At 40.5% G+C, this 19,544-nt stretch overlaps 2 protein-coding genes across 17 annotated transcripts in view; both read right to left on the reverse strand.

Annotated features, from left to right (window-relative positions):
• LpR1 (Lipophorin receptor 1) overlaps positions 1-19,544 on the reverse strand; it is a 686,741-nt gene that overhangs the window by 257,917 nt on the left and 409,280 nt on the right. The gene's annotated exons all lie outside the window — the stretch shown is intronic.
• Positions 1-19,544, reverse strand: part of Mbs (Myosin binding subunit) — a 79,591-nt gene that overhangs the window by 3,986 nt on the left and 56,061 nt on the right. For 7 of the 11 annotated variants that reach the window (XM_028301168.1, XM_028301174.1, XM_028301173.1 and 4 more), the window contains 4 exons: positions 18,975-19,120; positions 15,764-15,823; positions 5,020-5,175; positions 2,033-2,116 (listed from right to left, as the gene is read on the reverse strand). In XM_028301168.1, the coding sequence (XP_028156969.1) occupies positions 2,033-2,116; positions 5,020-5,175; positions 15,764-15,823; positions 18,975-19,120 (446 nt within the window). Of the gene's footprint in view, positions 1-1,754; positions 1,854-2,032; positions 2,117-5,019; positions 5,176-15,763; positions 15,824-18,974; positions 19,121-19,544 lie in introns of all 11 variants that reach the window. The other 4 variants (XM_028301171.1, XM_028301166.1, XM_028301165.1 and 1 more) reach the window with 1 other exon arrangement.

Consider the following 19,544-nt stretch of genomic DNA (forward strand, 5'->3'; position numbering starts at 1 on the left):
TCGCAATAGAACACTTGTTGACAAATTGACAACATTATTTTTGCAAACGGTTGGAAGTTCAAAGGATTGTAACACTTGCTAACACAACACGACGCGAATCGGAAACGCAAACGCATTAACCTTTATGGTCCTTTATTCATAAACAGTCACTATAACATCCATCAAAAATTATTAGTTTAGGTATATGATACAGATAAACTAACCATAGTAACCATATAACTTACTGTAAATATTTCTGGTCACTTTCACTGTTTTTTAGAATAAGATACATTTAGTTATTGTACAATGTTACTTGTACATGTACTGTGTTGGAAATAACCAAAACGTGCAAGACTTCCATTCGGCTGATATGCTCATGTTCAGCGGAGGACATCCTAAGATTGATATAATTTTTGAACAATCGACAGCACATTAGAGTAGACGTATTTGGTGCAAAATAGCCACCAAAAGTGTGGTTACGATCCAATTTTATAATCCAAGTCAACAGTATGAAGGTCCAATGGAACATTATCTGAAAGTAGCTGGTTTATGAATAGAGGCCTGCGCCCGCGCACCGACCGCAAGTTAGACACGTATCAAATCATGCTGCCATAGCACACGGTTAGAATACAGCGGGAGGGGTCGCGACAAGCCGCGGTGCGGTGTTCGACGGGTAAGCTACGATTGCAGCTCAATTTTTGCTCACGTACACTTAATCACGACGATATTGTTCTTATTGACTGCTATTTTGTGAGTTCCAATGTGTTTTTTCTGGATGTCCAAATAAATAAATCCACATAATAAAATACTTAAAAGCGAAATAGCACTGACTAATCACGACATCTCAGAAACAACACCTACAAACTTGAAATTTGGCAGGTAGGTTCCTTATAGGGTGTAGACATCCTAAGGGGAGAAAATGGGATCCACGCGTACGAAGTCGCGGGCGGCCACTAGTAACATTGACAATCATGACGACCAAGATCACTCTGTCAAGAGTGTGACGACTGAGAAGAAGATTCTTAGCTCGAGATTTCTTATCAATTCTCATGATATAACTATAAATATTCCACCATTTTCAATCAATCTTAAATTGGCATCAAATTCAGATGACTAATGAATTGCGGTGAATATTAAGTACTTCTGGGGCTGTCATGATATTAATTTACTGACGGCTTTACAATGACTCATTCTACGGTACACCTATAAAGCATATAGGTGAAAGAAAGTTATGCAGAACCGGTTCATGATTATGTAAACAATGAAACTGTAATTAATAATATTGAAGAGTTTTTCATAAAAGAAAATAATAAAATTTTGCAATGTAATAAAATAAGTGTAAAATAATGAGGCGTGTGAGCAAAATTGTTGATGCTGAAAGTGTAACTTAACACAGTCGTCAAAGCACTATTAACTAATAGTTTTCTCACTCACAACAATACTTCCACTTATGTACTGAAGATACGTTTTCTTTTATATTTTTGTTATGATTTAAAAAAAACCCATACACACAACTATGAAATGTCTGGTTACATTTTAAGAATCGTAAGTAAGCAATATAGTAAGAGTAAAGGTTCATGACGAAAATGGACGATCGTGAAGCATTATATTTGCGAATTCAAACTCAAATCACACAGATATGTTTGTACCTACATTGTTATATCTTAGTTCATAACATTGTCGTAAGTATAGTGTGAGCTCGAAACCTAGAAGCGAATAGTACGTGAGCACGCCGCACCGCGCCGCTAGTGAGCCAACGCTCGGAATGCAGTTACCTATTTTGCGGCAGAGTTGGTCAATTTGCTGACGACCCGCGTTAGGGCACGGTTCTCAGCTCTCAGCCTTTCGTTCTCGGCTTTTAGTTTTTGCAATTGCTATAAAACGAATACCAACATTACAACTCGGTTGATTTGACTATCATGGCGCCACTGCGACAGCCGCCATTTTGAGGATAACCGTTCAAAATTTAAAAGACGTCATCGTCTATTTTTTAATATTAAAGTGTTGTGTGCGATAGTGTACAGTTGTAATATTGTTAAAAGTTTGCCATTACCTTGAGTTCTTCTTCCATCTCAGACAGTTTCCTTTCCATAGCTCGCTTTTCCCTTTTCTCGATTTCAGATGATGAATTTTGATTCTGGAACCAGAGAAAATGTCTCATAAGTATGACAATTATTAAAAACAACAATAGTAACTCGCTAGCCACAATCGACATTCGCATATAACACAAAAAGTAATGATTTTTATTTTACGGTTTATTATAATGTGTTCAAGATCAGCAAGCAAAGGACAGCGTACAGCAAAAACAAAAACGTTAATTATAATTCATTTTATAGTCTACTAACTCAAAATAATTAGTTATGCATTCCTCGATGGAACAGTTTTTTGTGCTTGCGCAATTAAGAATTTTTAGTTCCAACAAAAATCAGATTATAACACGAAATAATCATAATAATTCTTTTGTCTCTCTACTTCAAATCGAACTATATCAAAATTAATGAACAACTTTCAAGATACCTTATTATGATGACAAGCAACTGACATTAGTGTAGTTTGGCCCATTTGTGCCAATTTGTTACAGACGTACAAAAACATATAAATAACATAGCGTAATGTTTATTAATCAGCATAATAAGTCCTTCGTTAAATTAATGGTGCGGCTTAGAAATCTTCTGTTGGTAACCATAGAAATGTAACGCCTAGAAACCGAGTAGACGCAAGAAGTGAGGCAACTCAAACTAGACATCAGCTTAGTTCTTACATACGTTCTGACAGTAGTCAAAGTCAAATGATATTATTATTTTTGCCTCACTTTTGACGAAGCACTTATATGAAGATAAAACACAAGGATTTGATTATCCCAAGAATCGAACCTGGGATTTAGCCTTAGACTTAAAATACATAGCTTAAATAAACAAAACAAACACATTCGCAAATGCAGAACTAAAGCTCGCTCAGCTATAGGACAGTCAAAATTTGGCCACTCGCAACTCTCACGCAACATCACACTTCTAGTATGTACTAATAACTAACAAGACAAGTGCAAGTACATAAACATTGGTGAAGGTCGGTTTTAAAGACCTTTATTTCGTCAGGCATAAGGTTGGGTTTGTTGTCATGTGCCAGTCAATGAGTGGAGTGAAGTTCGGTCGACAGGTGGTGATAATTAGTGGGCCGGTGGGCGGGTGTTAGTCAAACGTTTAAAATAGGGAAATGAGACTCGTGGCTAATATGTTCGGTGTCACGGCCGTCACCGTACATGGCCGGTCCAGATTATTTATGGCAGACAGAATAATCTTGTATTATATTCGTATTAAAGTTATTGAATACAATTCGCCAAACATGCTTTAGCAAATAACCATATGCTAGAATAAAATGCAGCGTACTCTTTCTAATTAGTGGTCCACATCCAATGCTACTTGTGGAAGGTCAGGCTACGAGCACCTTTTGTTTGTCAACATCATAATTTTATTATGACAGTTTGTGGACTGGAACCATATGGATAGTCACTGGAATGAATCGCGTGCTTGAGCTTAATGATATCTTTGCATGGTCTTTTGTTGTTGTCGAAGGATGATGAAAAATGACTTCTTTTGCCAGGAGCATGGCTTCCTAGAGAATATTTTGCATAACAGTTTCTAGTGCGTTCGGTGGCAAAGTGATTAGTTGATTACCTAGCTATACATTCGGCCTGAACCAAAGGAGGATTCAAGGCAGACAAGACATGCTCATCTGGTGGTACTCGTTGAAAGCACTGGAGTAGCCGTTGCTTCGACGACTGAAAAATCTCGCGGAGGTAGTGTACCTAACTCGAGGAAGCACTTTGAGGGACTTTCGTGAACCTTGCTCCTAGTGTTGCTGGGACGTGTTATCTTGAGGACGTCTCGTGCAGCTACTGTTACGACGTGTCGAGGACGCCTCGTGCGCCGCGGGGCGCCGCTAGTCTACTCATGGGAGCGTACCACTTGCGTGAGCCTGGTGATGGTGGCGCTGCTGCCCGGACGCGTCGAGGACGCCTCGTGCGCCGCGGGGCGCCGCTAGTCTACTCATGGGAGCGTACCACTTGCGTGAGCCTGGTGATGGGGGCGCTGCTGCCCGGACGCGTCGAGGACGCCTCGTGCGCCGCGGGGCGCCGCTAGTCTACTCATGGGAGCGTACCACTTGCGTGAGCCTGGTGATGGGGGCGCTGCTGCCCGGACGCGTCGAGGACGCCTCGTGCGCCGCGGGGCGCCGCTAGTCTACTCATGGGAGCGTACCACTTGCGTGAGCCTGGTGATGGGGGCGCTGCTGCCCGGACGCGTCGAGGACGCCTCGTGCGCCGCGGGGCGCCGCTAGTCTACTCATGGGAGCGTACCACTTGCGTGAGCCTGGTGATGGGGGCGCTGCTGCCCGGACGCGTCGAGGACGCCTCGTGCGCCGCGGGGCGCCGCTAGTCTACTCATGGGAGCGTACCACTTGCGTGAGCCTGGTGATGGGGGCGCTGCTGCCCGGACGCGTCGAGGACGCCTCGTGCGCCGCGGGGCGCCGCTAGTCTACTCATGGGAGCGTACCACTTGCGTGAGCCTGGTGATGGGGGCGCTGCTGCCCGGACGCGTCGAGGACGCCTCGTGCGCCGCGGGGCGCCGCTAGTCTACTCATGGGAGCGTACCACTTGCGTGAGCCTGGTGATGGGGGCGCTGCTGCCCGGACGCGTCGAGGACGCCTCGTGCGCCGCGGGGCGCCGCTAGTCTACTCATGGGAGCGTACCACTTGCGTGAGCCTGGTGATGGGGGCGCTGCTGCCCGGACGCGTCGAGGACGCCTCGTGCGCCGCGGGGCGCCGCTAGTCTACTCATGGGAGCGTACCACTTGCGTGAGCCTGGTGATGGGGGCGCTGCTGCCCGGACGCGTCGAGGACGCCTCGTGCGCCGCGGGGCGCCGCTAGTCTACTCATGGGAGCGTACCACTTGCGTGAGCCTGGTGATGGTGGCGCTGCTGCCCGGACGCGTCGAGGACGCCTCGTGCGCCGCGGGGCGCCGCTAGTCTACTCATGGGAGCGTACCACTTGCGTGAGCCTGGTGATGGTGGCGCGCGCCTCACGCAGCTGCTGCTCGGAGGTGTCGAGGAGCGTGCGCAGACGGAGCACCTCCCTCGACGAATCCTCGTACAGCTTCTTGTAGTCGCGGTCCTCGCGGTTCTCGGTGCGTTCGCTTCCGGACTGGAACAAATAATTCATAAAATCAATGATTTAATTGAACTATCTGCATTGGTGACTGAACTGTCCGCAAAGTAAACACAATAGTCGTGAGTCATTGCGACTCACGGAACAGGGAAGTTCTGAACTACTTTTATAAAGAACCACATTTTCTCTAACTAACATGCTTTCGTAGTTTCCGTATTGTCAGCTACAGTCATTCCTCATTTAAGAATCAGAAATATAAAATTTCACTAGACGCCATTTTGAGAGATCGCTACCAAAATTGGTACCTTTGTTATGACTTGTTTTATTTAAGAAAACTTCATATTCTATCAACGAATATAGTAAAAAAAAAATATTTTTTTTATATTTACGACAATGCATCATTACTAGTGCCTTCCGCGTTCTGCTTCACAAAATCAAAAGAAAGACGAACACTGGCGTTTTATACCAGAATCAAAATTTACTTTGATGTTAAGTAGTATTGCAAATGCAAACCTTTTATACCAGTGGGACCCTAGAGGAAATCGATTAAACGGGGTTTTTTTTTTGTGAAACGAAACAACTTTTCATGGGGAGCAATACTGAAAATATGCTAAAATTGTAGCTCACGAGTTACTTTACTGCTCGGATCATTGCCCCAAAACTCGACATGAACATTTTTCTCGGAAATAAAGACGGACGATTTTTATTCATTATCTATTTTCACTCACAAATCACAATGTACCTACAACATGCTGTTTCCGTTGTGCCAAATTGATTTATAGCGTTCCGTTTACAACTGTTTGCGACAATTTTATTAGATCCTACGCTTTAAAGGCGGGTGCATCTATCTATGTTACCTAACAATATTTCCATAATTCTAAACTAAACGCCTTAAAGCAATACTCACTACGCATTTACGGAACTTCAAGTGTTATGAGCAGAAACAGAACTCGAGATCATCAGAGTCTAAAATAAAAATATAATGACACATCACTCTTTATAACTGTTGAAATGTATGGTCGGTTTAATGAATACGTATCACTGTATTACATCTACTTGCGGCATAATTATTATGTGAGAATACTCCGTTAGACTTGAAACTAAGCACACTTTGTTCAAAAAGCGATTGTTTCACTCGATGCGCGAATAAAATCTTATCGTCAAGTTGTTGAAAGTTAGATATTTTATTAAACACCTTAATTAAAGTAAGCAGTTCATCCGTCGTTATCGTCCGCTGCGTTAGCTGTTTGTAATTGGTAACGAAGAAAAAATTTAAAAATGCTTTAAATGAAATAAGGTTACGTCTAAAAACTTCTACGATTAGCTGTACCCTAGAAGTAACACATTGTAGGTACTTGAGGCCTTGTTTAATTGACCTACAAAGTATATCTGAGAAGGGAGCGAATAAAAAGCATTATCAACATACACAATATCCATCAGAAGCGAGCGAATTTAAGCTCAGACTTCTAGAGTTGAGACCTAGGCCAGTGTCCAGAGAGTTCAGCGACCGGGACTTTTCCTTGTCGAGGTTGCTGTGCTTTCGGTTCTTGCGCTCCGGCCGCACCGGCGGCACCGGCGACACATCAGGCACTTCCACCGGCTCTGGCACTTTCACGGGAGCCGCCGGCACCGGCTTGGGTTTAAAGTTCTTTTGACTAGCCAACAACTTTTTGTCCAACTTTTTTAGCACTGGCGTCATCAAATTCAGAGAGCCTAACGTCGCCCCGCTCAGATACACACCCCCATACCCTGAGCTGGTGCCCCCGTATATGCCTAGGTTGGAAGACGCGCGGCCGAAGCCTGCTGTGTAGGGATTGTAGTTTCTGTAGGCGGCACTGGGGCTGGAATAGTTGGAGTAGCTGTTGGAGTATGGGGTGTTGTACTGTCCGAGCACGGATCCGAGCATGCTGGGAGACGAGCCATAGTGCGAGGTGAGGCTCCTCGGGCGCGAGCTATACCGGTCGTGTTTCCGACTCATCGTAACACATGTCCCGCGCGACAAGCGCTCGGTTGCACCGCGGGCGTAACGAAAACACACTGAGTGTTTTTCCGAGTTTTGTTCTCGGCGAGTGAAAATGTTGGCGCCCACGCGCAGGCCGAGCGAGAGAGACGCCAGTGACGCACTGGAGTGAGCAGACAAAAGGGGAATATCCACTCTAGCCCACTTGACACAACAAAATCATTCATTTATTTTATTTTTATCATAGTTGGAGGTTGATTAACAAAAATGAATAAAATATTTCATCGCGAAAATCATTAAGGCCATTATAATAAATCCCAACATTTCATCGAAGAAATTCAGTTTAACTATTTAATATTATGCTCCACATAACAATCTAAAAGAAATATGCTGGCTTCGAAAAGATGATTCGAAACATCGTCCGTAGCCATCACCGACAAACCTGTACGGTCACGTGCGGAAAACATCACACATAAATATAAAGACGGGAACATAGAGAAAACTTTGTCTTAAGAACACACCGACGACTTGAGCTTTGAAATATATTGCCCAACACTTTCGAGCTCATCAATCAATTAACGGTTTCCTTGTAAATTGGCAAGAGGATAGGAGGCCGGTGGTTAATGATTCCGCCCGCCCTGCTCGTATACAGGTACGCACGGTGGTCTAAATATACGTGCGCCCGCGCAAGTCATCCAAACGTAAATAAAAACTGTGCATCACAATGCGATATTAACGGGGGTGACGTCGCCGATTAAAAACATTTAAGTTGTACGCGCTAGACCGCGACTTTTTGTCTTTGTCGCCTATTATTAGAATCTATTTTCAAGTTTACGCGGCTCCGGTTCAGGGGATGACCCAGATATTGTTTTGGAACACTCTTAATGGATCTGACTGGAACTACGCGGGCGAAAGCATCTTAAGAATTGTTAAGAAATAACGTTATTTTCGTTCAACGCTCCTGTTTACTAAGGTGTGGAAACACGGTGGAATGATTGCAGCTGTGATTTTTGTAATAACAGATGTATGCACGTTGCTAATGATTTTAAAATTAACAGTGACATAAGCTAGTATTCGAACTGTATTTAGGCTCCAAGCAGTCTTAAACTGCCGTCCAATAATAATATACTTAGTACATATACAGTGTTTGGGAAACAAAATTTCGTATGTACAATGTTTTGAAGTGATGACGTCACGGGCCATGTGTGCACCGCCGAGACTCGAAGTAGACCGTCACCGGCGGATACGCTAAAAATAATAAAGTATCAAAGTAATATAAAATTCGCGTATGCTCCGTCAAATTTTGTTTTTTGATAGATATATGTATTTATGTATTGCTGATGTAAATTTCCTCTATCGCAAGTGATGTAGGCGTCTGGAGTTAGTTTTTAGAACGAGAAATAGTAGATAAAAAGTTTTATTCGTTCACACGCATGTCTACAATTCAGTCATTGTTCGTAGTGGGTTTTCACTCAACTTACGAGTTTTGTCGCGCCTTTTTTTCATCGTTTTATGTGAAATCATCACTAATTTCATTTAACCTTTTCACACCTACAACATTGAAAACATACACCACAAAAACTAAGAAAACTAGTTGTTACTTGATGTATAACAGTAAAAAGAACTCCAACACCAACAAGATAAACTAGCTCCAATAAAGAAACTCAAGTAAATAAAATATCTTAAAACCTTTTGACTAAATGTGTGTATATTATTTGGTCTACGTTGCACAATATTCCCCGTTTTCTTATGTCAGATTGGATATTCTTAGAAACGTGGCTACGTTTACAAATTACACAGAGAGTATTCGTGTTTGGATTATTTCTTTTAACGCTATTTCGTAAGTAGGCCGTGTATTTTCAGTTTTCCATCAAGACTTCAACTAACGCTAATGAGAGTCCCTAATATCCCTTCGTGAATTTCCACAAACATCATCTCCCCAAAAATGGGCATTCAATCAAGGGCTGATTTTTCAATCGTCGGATAACTTTTATCTGAAGAATAAGTTTGGCACATTGACAGTTTCAGTATGGGAAATATGTCCAAATGACAAGTTTATTCATCAGTTACAAGATATCCGATGATTGAAAAATAAGCCCTAAATGAAAAAAGAAGCATAATTTTTCGGGAATATTGCTCAGCAAGCTCGCGTTAATACTACTTGCAAGTTGACGAATTTAAACATTGACCATTTGCATCGTTAAAGCTTTCTGATACAGCAATCACCGACGTGGCAAACTCCATAAAATTTAGCCAATGTTATAAGGCCTCGCTGAGATATAGAGATATATTAGCTGTAACTAGCCTTTTGTTTCATTCATACCCTACTTCTGAGACATATTCCGCTGCCTCAGTCAATGATACTGATATTTAAAAACTAAACTTTTACACTTCTGTGTCTGAGCACACTTGTTCTCATATCTACGTCTTGTACTGGATGAATTACGCCAATATCAAATCGTGACCAATATTTACGACGTGTTTAATTAGTTAATTAAAAGATCGGCGTAAGAGAAATGACGAACAGTCCCAGCAGTTAAATGAGGTGATAACTTGCAATAAATATCATGATTTATCTTTCACGCTGTTGCTAGATCGTAAAGTTGTGCTTTCACGATATGCCTGGCCTGTGAAATATTTATCTGGCTTAAAATTTTGAATAAAATAATAACTTTTAAAAAACGTAACGGCATTTCCAAAGCTCGATAGATGGAGTCTACACTATAACGACTTTTGAAATTGCTTGAGCCTTTGTAACAACTCTGACAATGAATGGAGAAAAAAATAGTTTGCAGTTCTATACAAGGTTATTTCCCCCAAATCGTTTCAATGGCCAACACTTAAATACATATTGTGAAATTAACATTCCTCGATTGTCTGCATAATGTTTGTTTGCCATGATTTTATCAGAAATCAATGTGTTTTTATTTTAACATTGTGTGTTGTTTATTTTAACATTGTTTACATGCATCTTAACTTAAAAATAAGTTCCTACTTTCTTTGAAGTGTTGTTTTTTTCGGAAACGCCAATTTCAGGCTTGTAAGACCTGGTTATTCGGAGCGGGAGGGTTAGTTGGATTTATGCGCGATTATAAAGCTGTACGCGCACTGGACCGGGGCCAACGCGGCTACCAATCACTTCAACTGTTTATCGTGAGTTTCAACACTGAATAAGCACGTTAACACACGTTGTCGCACCAAGATGTTTATGGTAAGGGATAATTAGTTGTTGTTGTTGTTTCAGCCAAATGACGTCCACTGCTGGACAAAGGCCTCCCCCAAGGTTTTCCACAATGAACGGTCCTGCGCTGCCCGCATCCAGGCTCTTCCCGCGACCTTTACCAGATCGTCGGTCCACCTAGTAGGAGGCCTGCCCACGCTACGTCTTCCAGCCCGTGGTCGCCACTCGAGAACTTTCCTGCCCCAACGGCCATCGTCTCTACGAGCTATGTGCCCCGCCCACTGCCACTTGATTTTAGCAATTCTGCGAGCTATGTCGGTTACATTGGTTCTCCTACGGATCAAGTTCTAAGGGATAATTAGTGCTACATATTATTTGTTGCCCGCGGCTTCTTTCAAGTAAAATAGTATACGAGTATGTTTTTAGCAAAATAACATCTATGACAAAATCTGAGGATCTAATAAACAAGTTAACTAATATTCTTAGCACAGAAAAGTGTATTCAGTTTTGGTCCTTAATAAGATCCCGACTTGATTGTTTATGTTATTGTTGAATAAAAAATGGCACGAAATACATGACGAATAGTTAAGGAAGGTTGACCGGTACGATTGAAAAAACAAGGTGCTTTTTTTCTAAATCAAGATATAATACTTTTTTTCAATGCAATTTATGTAACTACGGATGGAATGACAGCATTTGCAAATAAATTGACGGTATTGTCTCCTTATTTTCAAAGGATCAAAAGACCAAAGCTGAGAAGGAAACATAAATTGCTTGCGAATGCCGTCCAGTGCATTCGCAAGCAATTTATGGTTATGGTTATATTTATATTTAATTTATGGTTTAAGGTTTACACAGGGTAACTCAAGCATTTATTATCTAAGATAAATAATTGCTGCCATCGCGTGTCTAAATTGTTGCAATTTAAGATGCTTACATTGTTAGCAGCTGCACATCTGATTATCAAGTTTCATGTGAAGTAAATATTATCTATCGTGTTTTCTTCTACAGTGCATATGACTTGATGGCACCTCCTTCTACTTTTTTGCTTGGTACTTCTGCTTAGAATGGCCCACATTTCAACTCAACGCATCCTAAGAGTTAATTAGCGCACTATGTCAACTTGCAACACCGAGTCACTATCGTATTTTGGACGCTTTTACCAAACGCAAGTATTAGTGTTTACGTTTCCAACAAATAAGCACTAAAGTAGTCACAGCGCATGATTCATATGCGTGAGTGACACGAGTGCGGTTATTTGCGAGCGCAAGGTCGGTGAAACTCGACGAAGGGATAGCTTTTTGGCTAACACTCTCACTTTTTTGCAATATTACAAGGTTGTATTCATATTCATAGGTATGAAATACCGCACAAACCAACAGATCTGTCATAAATTATATGAATCCAGTATAACTTAACAAAAAGTTTTAAACAAAAGCTCATGGTTTGTAATATCCAATGATACCTTTCTATGACCTTTTCTTGAGGATATTCAAAAAGCACGAAATGAATAATGAACACTTTGTAAAAAATATGTATTCTGACCAGGGCTCAAAGATGGTTAACAAGACAGAATTGTTTTAGTGTGTGCAACAGTTTTAGTTTGGTCTAATCGAATTCTTATAGTTTCGCATTCGGCGCAACTCATTCTTGAAAAATTTACAACATGGATGAGGTTCTTCAGATCGATAAATCCTACAACTGATTTACATGATGCTGTGTAACTTCTGAGTTACATATTCAGTATCTCAACTCATGCGCATCATAACCGCTGATGTTCAATCTGCCTGATTTGAAAACGCCTTACCCTACATTTTAGTGCATCTTACTTTACAATGTTAAAAGCATGTCGCGCTACAAGGTTGGCGATGGCTACTATTTTCGCTCACATGATTCAGTGGTCCCAGGAATATGGTCGTGAAATATTTCTACTTCATAGTAAACCATTCCGCTTCGATTTGTATTTGTTTCGACCAGTTTACGACTTATTTACGAGCGTCCGGAATCATCTAGTGCAAGAATATTGATATTCATGGTATATTCTTCATATTTTAGTAGTTCTGCGGTTCGGGTACTATTCAGAACGTATCTGAACTGATTCTGGGTTATATCACACGTATTTACTTAGCACACACGTACCTACTTGTTTACATGATTACATTGGCCATGGATGGGAATACATTCCCTAAAACATTAATAATTGAAATTCAAACCTAGTAAAATGAAAATAAATAATATTCAAAATCAAAAGTGTAATAAAAAAGTCAAGAGTAAACATAAATTTATCGACACACACATATATTTTACGTGTGTATTTTTAACCAAACCTCGACGGGAAGTTGTGACATTTTAAAATACCCAAAGACAAATGCGCACGAGTCAAACGACACTTCCCGGTGTGATCCGAAACTCTCCTATGAACAATCGAATCTGTAAAAGAGAAAACTGCACTAAAAACCACTCTCTGTCAAAATGTCATAACATGCCCACAGTTTATGTACCCACCTGCTCTATATTTCGTTTCAGTGTCAGTATCTGAGGTGGTGGGCGGTGGAATATAGACTTTATGTGGATGTAATAAACGCCTCATTTTTGATGGATGTGTACAGCGGATCTATAAATACTGCGCTTTTGTTTTGTGACGTCAATGCGCGCGCCGCCCGCGCCGTGAGATGACGTACGGGACGCACGGCAGCTTCGGGATTAGAGAACGACAGTCAAATTGATGGATATAGACGAATGATTTTACTTTTTAGAATAGAAATAGAGAAATCTTTGGCACGGTCGTTCTATTGTGACACAATGTTATAATAACATTGTTACTCAAGGCTATCTGTGAGGAAAACCACTTTTTATTAGTTTTGACGTTAATGTCAAAACGAATTCGAAACCAACGTATTTCTTACTGAACAAAAATATGGTTCAGGACATCCTTCAGAATCAGAACAAAAGTGATTGTTATAAGCTAAAGAATATACAATATTAATATTTTGTTCATAATGGAGGATAAGTGTCATATTGATTTGAACCCGTCTTTTTATTAATTGTAATCATTAACCAGACCTTCAGTGATACTCTAAACTCAAGCCTAACAGATAGAGCTTCAAAATATGTCATTACAGATTTCCAAACCTTCAACATCTAGCAGGTGGTATTCATTCCCGCCCAGTAACTAACGAGCCGACAAACAAGCATCGGTATTAACTAATTGGGTGCACTGTACATCTTCATTAGCGGCCAGATGAGTTACTATTAAATTCGCATATAGACAGTATGGATGTATCAAACCAGCTGGCACGGATTGAGAAGCGGTATTAATTTCACGTGCGATCATCAACTATTCTTATAAATATTTTAGTGGCAATTGTTTTAAAATCTTCTTATCTATACTTATAATAAATCTGTAGAGAGGTCAATTCTGTACATGAAATATATTTTCAAAATAACTATCAGGGGGTGATTAGTGATCGATACTGATGCCAAAAATGCAATCAGTAAAATTTTTGTCTGTCTGTCTGTCTGTATGTTCCTTATAGAAACAAAAACTACTCGACGGATTTTAACGAAACTTGGTATAATTATTCTTCGTACTCCTGGGCAGGTTATAGTATACTTAGGAATTCCCACGGGACCGGGATTAGCGGGAAAATCCTTTTGTATGAAAAATCTAAACCGCTTAAGTTAGACGCTTGAAATTTGGCATGCAAGTACCTTAGTAAACTTAAAGTTTAGTTACAACAGGATATTGCAAAATTCCCACGGGAACGGGAGTTAGCGGGAAAAAACCTTTGTATGAAAAAATCTAAACCGCGTAAGATAGACGCTTGAAATTTGGCATGCAAGTGCCTTAGTAAACTTAAAGCTTAGTTACAACAGGATATTGCAAAATTCCTACGGGAACAGGAATTAACGGAAAAACATTTGTATGAAAAAATGTAAACCGCGTAAGTTAGACGCTTGAAATTTGGCATGCAGGTATCTTAGTAAACTTAAAGCTTAGTTACAACAGGATATTGCAAAATTCCCACGGGAACGGGAGTTATCGGGAAAAAACATTTGTATGAAAAAATGTGAACCGCGTAAGATAAATGAAGGGGGTAAAACGGAATCCACGCGTACGAAGTCGCGGGCGGCCGCTAGTTCTAAATATATTTAACTCAAATGTGACTGACTGACTGACATAGTGATCTATCAACGCACAGCCCAAACCACTGGACGGATCGGGCTAAAATTTGGCATGCAGGTAGATGTTATGACGTAGGCATCCGCTAAGAAAGGATTTTACGAAACTCCACCCCTAAGGGGGTAAAACAGGATCCACGCGTACGAAGTCGCGGGCGGCCGGTAGTAATGTTATAAGGATCTATAGAAATAACCAGATAGAAGGCAATTAAAAATAGTACTTGAGCTAATCTCAAATTACTTCTCCTGATCATAATATTACACACCTACAACTTTCAGTCACCTACTTTGAAATACGATATTGAAATGCTATTTATGAGTTTGTTTACATCAGACCAGTTCAGAAGTCCTACCACTCAGTATTAGACTTTGATGTGAAAATTGCTTTCCTACTGACACACTTATTGTCATATTTCATAATGTGTCATGTGACAAGTTTGCTAAAAGAAAAATGAATAATGTCTATGACAGACACAGAGTCAACTTCGGTCGTTGAGTGCTCAGCAGCCCTCTGCTGATGCGATTTGGGCGTGAAATTGATTCCCTGAAATATTATGTTTATAAATTGACATTTCTTTGCCTGAATTGACAACTAAAATGCTCAATAGTACAAACAAGATTTACTTTGTAACGAAATGTCTTTAAAGCTAGGACATACACGAACTTTTACCATTGTAATTCATATGCACTAATATTTCATAGAAACACAGAACCAAGATATAGGTAGCTTGTTTTTCAAAATTTGTTCAGATAGCTATTGGTATTTTGCAGTGTTTTATACATTCGTTATAATCCCACATAAAACTAATTATGCAAAACAAAGGATTTTAAGAATCTCTTGTTTTCATCATTCAAAAACGGCCTATAAAACCATAATAATGGCATAGATAGAAAGCCAAACACAATAAAAGGAAAACCACAAACTTCTTAGAAACAAAAGAACCCAGCTTTGTAACGCATAGAGTCACCCCAATGACATTAGCACGTAGTATGACCAAAGACGCTTCGGTTTGTTTGAGGAAACCCATACTGGTCGCTATGTGGGCTCTTCTTATGGTTGATTAACTGTTTGGTCGTTATACACCGCCTACGGACAGACTTAAGACGGGAAAAGTAGTTTATTGAGGTTACAGGCAGTATCTATTACCATAAATGTTTGGTATCAGATTACGGTGTTTCTTTTATTTTCGGTTGATATATTTTAATTAGGCTATCTGTAACGTCCGCTTCGAGTTCAAAAACCTTACGTATTAGTACTTTTTTAAAGGAATTCAAAATGTGTATTTAGTCAAAAAACATACCTGAACTGTTTCTGTGTCGCCATCACCCTCGCCGCCCCCACCGCGGTCATTTACGATGTCCTGTGAACAAATTAATTTGTTAAAGTTACTAGCCATTTTGGATTAGGGGTCGCAATGTGGATATTGAAAAATACCCAAATAAGTTCACCTACTTTCTTTTCCAATTTTCACAACTCAGAAGTGAATACTCGTACTGACATTCATATGCTATGCAATAAGTAAGTTAGTTCCAAAGAATATGATTGTCTTTTTGTTTAAATTATCTTTTATCTCAACGACGCAGTTTTGCTGCGAATATTTGTATTTACGTGCTAATTACGCAGATTAGGTCTAAAATTACAATGATTAATTAAAAAGGCAGCTGTCCACTCGGGCTTGCTAAAGCTAATTTATGTAAAATCATCTCCGACTACGCCCACCGAGTGACATTCGTGGAGTTCGCAAAGCCAAAAACGTCAATGATTCTCGAAAGAGTTATTTTTGATGTTAATGATTTGGAATATATTTTGGATATTTACTTCGCCGTGTTACGGACGTAAGCACTCACTGTTCTTTTCACACGGAACTACAGTTAATAAAAACTACATTAAATAAAATAAATCAAATAAAAGCGCGAGTATTACTTATACCATACGACGACTTCTACTAATTCGCTCTAGAAATATTAAAAATAAAATAACATGATGAGATCATTATCTCGTTACTTTTAAAGGCATGTACTATGTATTATACAACAGTTCACACGAATCTTCATTCATAGTGACACATTTCTTACGGTTTTCAGTGAACGAAGTCGCGTTCTAACACTTGTTAAATATAACCGCACATCGGCCTACATTCCCGCGTGACATTACATCGCAAACAATAAACACGCGATTCGCTTACATAATCAAAATAAAACTGAATATATCCCGGTTTTATGGAGGAGTAACGCTCGAGTTGGCGAACGAACTACGAAATTAGACCACCAACCGGTTCATTGTACGACGTGTCACGGTTTCTATGAGAAAAACGTGTCACCAAGTGTTGGCAACCTCCATTGTGATGATCGAAATTAATCTACCCTACAATGAAATGGATTAATTGGTGTTACCGTTTTAACGAGGTGCGTGCGTAGTTTTATAGCAATGCCAATGTTTGATGTTACCGAAATCGGGATTAGTATTGAAACCGTGTTATTCAGTTTGAGACATAATATTACATGAAAACGAGGATAATGGTTTCGCGAACAAGGCGTAAAATTATTTGTAATAGTTTATTGACTTCAAACAATTTTAAGGTGCAGCGCCTAACATCGTGTAAAGTTTTCCACTGAGCCAGTACTAAGTTTACGGATCTTTTGTAGTGCGACACTAAGAACGTGTAAAAAAATAAGGGTGGATTCGACCAAACAAGAGTAAATATTAATCTCAGAAAAAATCATCAATTATTCGACATTATGACATAATTATTTCCCATTCTGAAACTGTCAATGTGCCAGTTATACCAGGAGTTATTCTCGGATAAAAGTTTGGTCGAATCTGGCCTTAATGTAGCAAATTATATGGAAAAAAGACTTCTCAAATTTGGAATAATTTGGAAATTCTTTAGGCCTGCGCCGGCGCTACATAATGACATTACACAGTAGCTTAGCTAGCTAGCATCGCTAGTTCAGCACTACAGACCAATTCACCAGCTCGTCTGGTCTATGTGGAAGTGTAGACCAAATCTTCATTGCCCCTGGTAAATTGGAAAGGGTTATGTTCCTGCAGTAGCGACTAAATGACCCGATGATGTTGTTTGTTACGTACGTCCATATCCATGTGGCCTGCGCCAGTTAAACGAAGCTTGGGCCTGCGCCGGCGCTCGATGACGTCATAGAGTATAACTTTCACTAGTTCGGCACTAGCTGGCATTTTGAAAAGTACTAATATTTGCTACGGTAGTCCTTTACGTACACACGCCCACACTGCTAACTATCCATTTCCATTTTTGCTCTCGCTCTAATCAAATGGCGATTCTTTGCGATAGAACGATATGACATGACTTTCAATGGGCAGTTAACACTGTTGGCGATAGTACGTTCATGTCCACCTGGCCTACGCCGGTGGGACGCCACTTGGGCCTGCGCCGGCTCTGATTGCCACCGTGACAGAATGTCTTTCTCTTTTACACTTTTATAAAGAGAAAAAGAGAGATAACATAGTACTTATTCTTATCTATGGAGAGATAAACTGCGACAGTGACGCCCGTGCGCGCACGCTCTAAAGCATCGCAAGTTCGGCATAAGATATAAAAAAATATTTAAAATTTAGTTTGAGAAGCGACTATTCGCTAAGAAAAATAAAGATATCAAAAGAATATGTACGTTGATGTCGATGTGTTCCACGCCGGTGGAGCGTCGCTTGGGCCTGCGCCGGCGCTGGATGACGTCACACAGCACAAGCTTTGTTAGTTGGGCACTAGAGCCGGTATCTTTATACATTCATTAAAATACACTCAACATCAAATAAACCGCACCTTTCGCGACGCGAACTTTAAAGATTTTCTTCTGACACAATTATGGTGCTCCAAAAATATTGGTGTTATTTGAAAGCCCAATAAATATCCTTAAAGAAAAACACATTTAATAAATGATTAACATACACCATAAATGTGACTTGAAAAAAGACCTCACTTTGGGCTCACCTCTGGGATCAATTCGACCAATTTTTATGGTTATAAAACCAAATAATGATCACACGTGTCCTCTTTGACAGATGGATAGCGATTAATCCCAACTTAAGTTTTATAGCCATAAAAGTTGGCTCAAGCGTAACTACGTATTTTTTTAAGAAGTGACTATGGATCCTTCTAGAGACACTTTTTTGGGGTAAAAAACCTTTCCTTTAATGAAATGAAGTTTAAAACTAGGCTTTTAAATGGTGCCAATATTGGTGGGAAGTGGGGATGCTTACGTTTGAAAGTGCTTGTCGCGGGAGGTGTGATTTATTTGATGTCGAGTGTAAAGCCCGGTCTGTGAGCACGTAGAATTTTGTCAAATGACCCCGAGCTACCCATCCTTATCGCTCGCGCGTAATTATGTTGCTGTCACGCTCGCACACTCACTGCGGGCGCCCGTCACACAGTCGCGACAGCAATATAATTACGCGCGAGCGATAAGGATGGGTAGCTTGGGGTCATTGGACAAAATTCTACGTGCTCACAGACCAGACTATAGTTGATTACGTACGTCCATGTCGACGTGTCCCACGCCGGTGGAGCGTCGCTTGGGCCTGCGCCGGCGCTGGATGACATTGAGCGCCGCTTGCGTGCTGGCGGGAGAGGCTGAAGACGACTTGCTCTCAGAACTGCTCTCGCGTTCCTTCTCTTCGTCGCCTGCAATACAACGTAAGATACAGGCTGGACTTTTAATGTGGACATCAGAGTATTCATTTTACAACCCCTTTATTACAAATTAATGAGATATCATAGTAGCTTGATGCATGAAGCTGTGCATTATAGGACAACAGGAAGAGCGTGTCTTTAGTTTAAGGTACAAATACAATACTGGTAATTTTTAACTATACTAGAACCATCCGTTGTAACTACAGGGGGCGTAGTGTGAGTTTACGTCAAACGCATTCGATATCACTGCGTTAAAAAATATATGAAGATTTTAGTTCTTGAAAGTTTCCGCTAGTTGCGCTGTACAATCCATCATAAGTTTAATGTCACTTTTTTACGCAGTCAATATCGAAGGCAAACGTAAAGCTTTTCCCCGAGCACAAGAGACTTGTGTTATATTTTTAAACTTCGAGAT

The sequence above is a fragment of the Ostrinia furnacalis genome, unplaced genomic scaffold (genome assembly GCF_004193835.3).
Source record: "Ostrinia furnacalis isolate ACB-3 unplaced genomic scaffold, ASM419383v2 OfSCF0876, whole genome shotgun sequence".
NCBI lineage: Eukaryota > Metazoa > Arthropoda > Insecta > Lepidoptera > Crambidae > Ostrinia > Ostrinia furnacalis.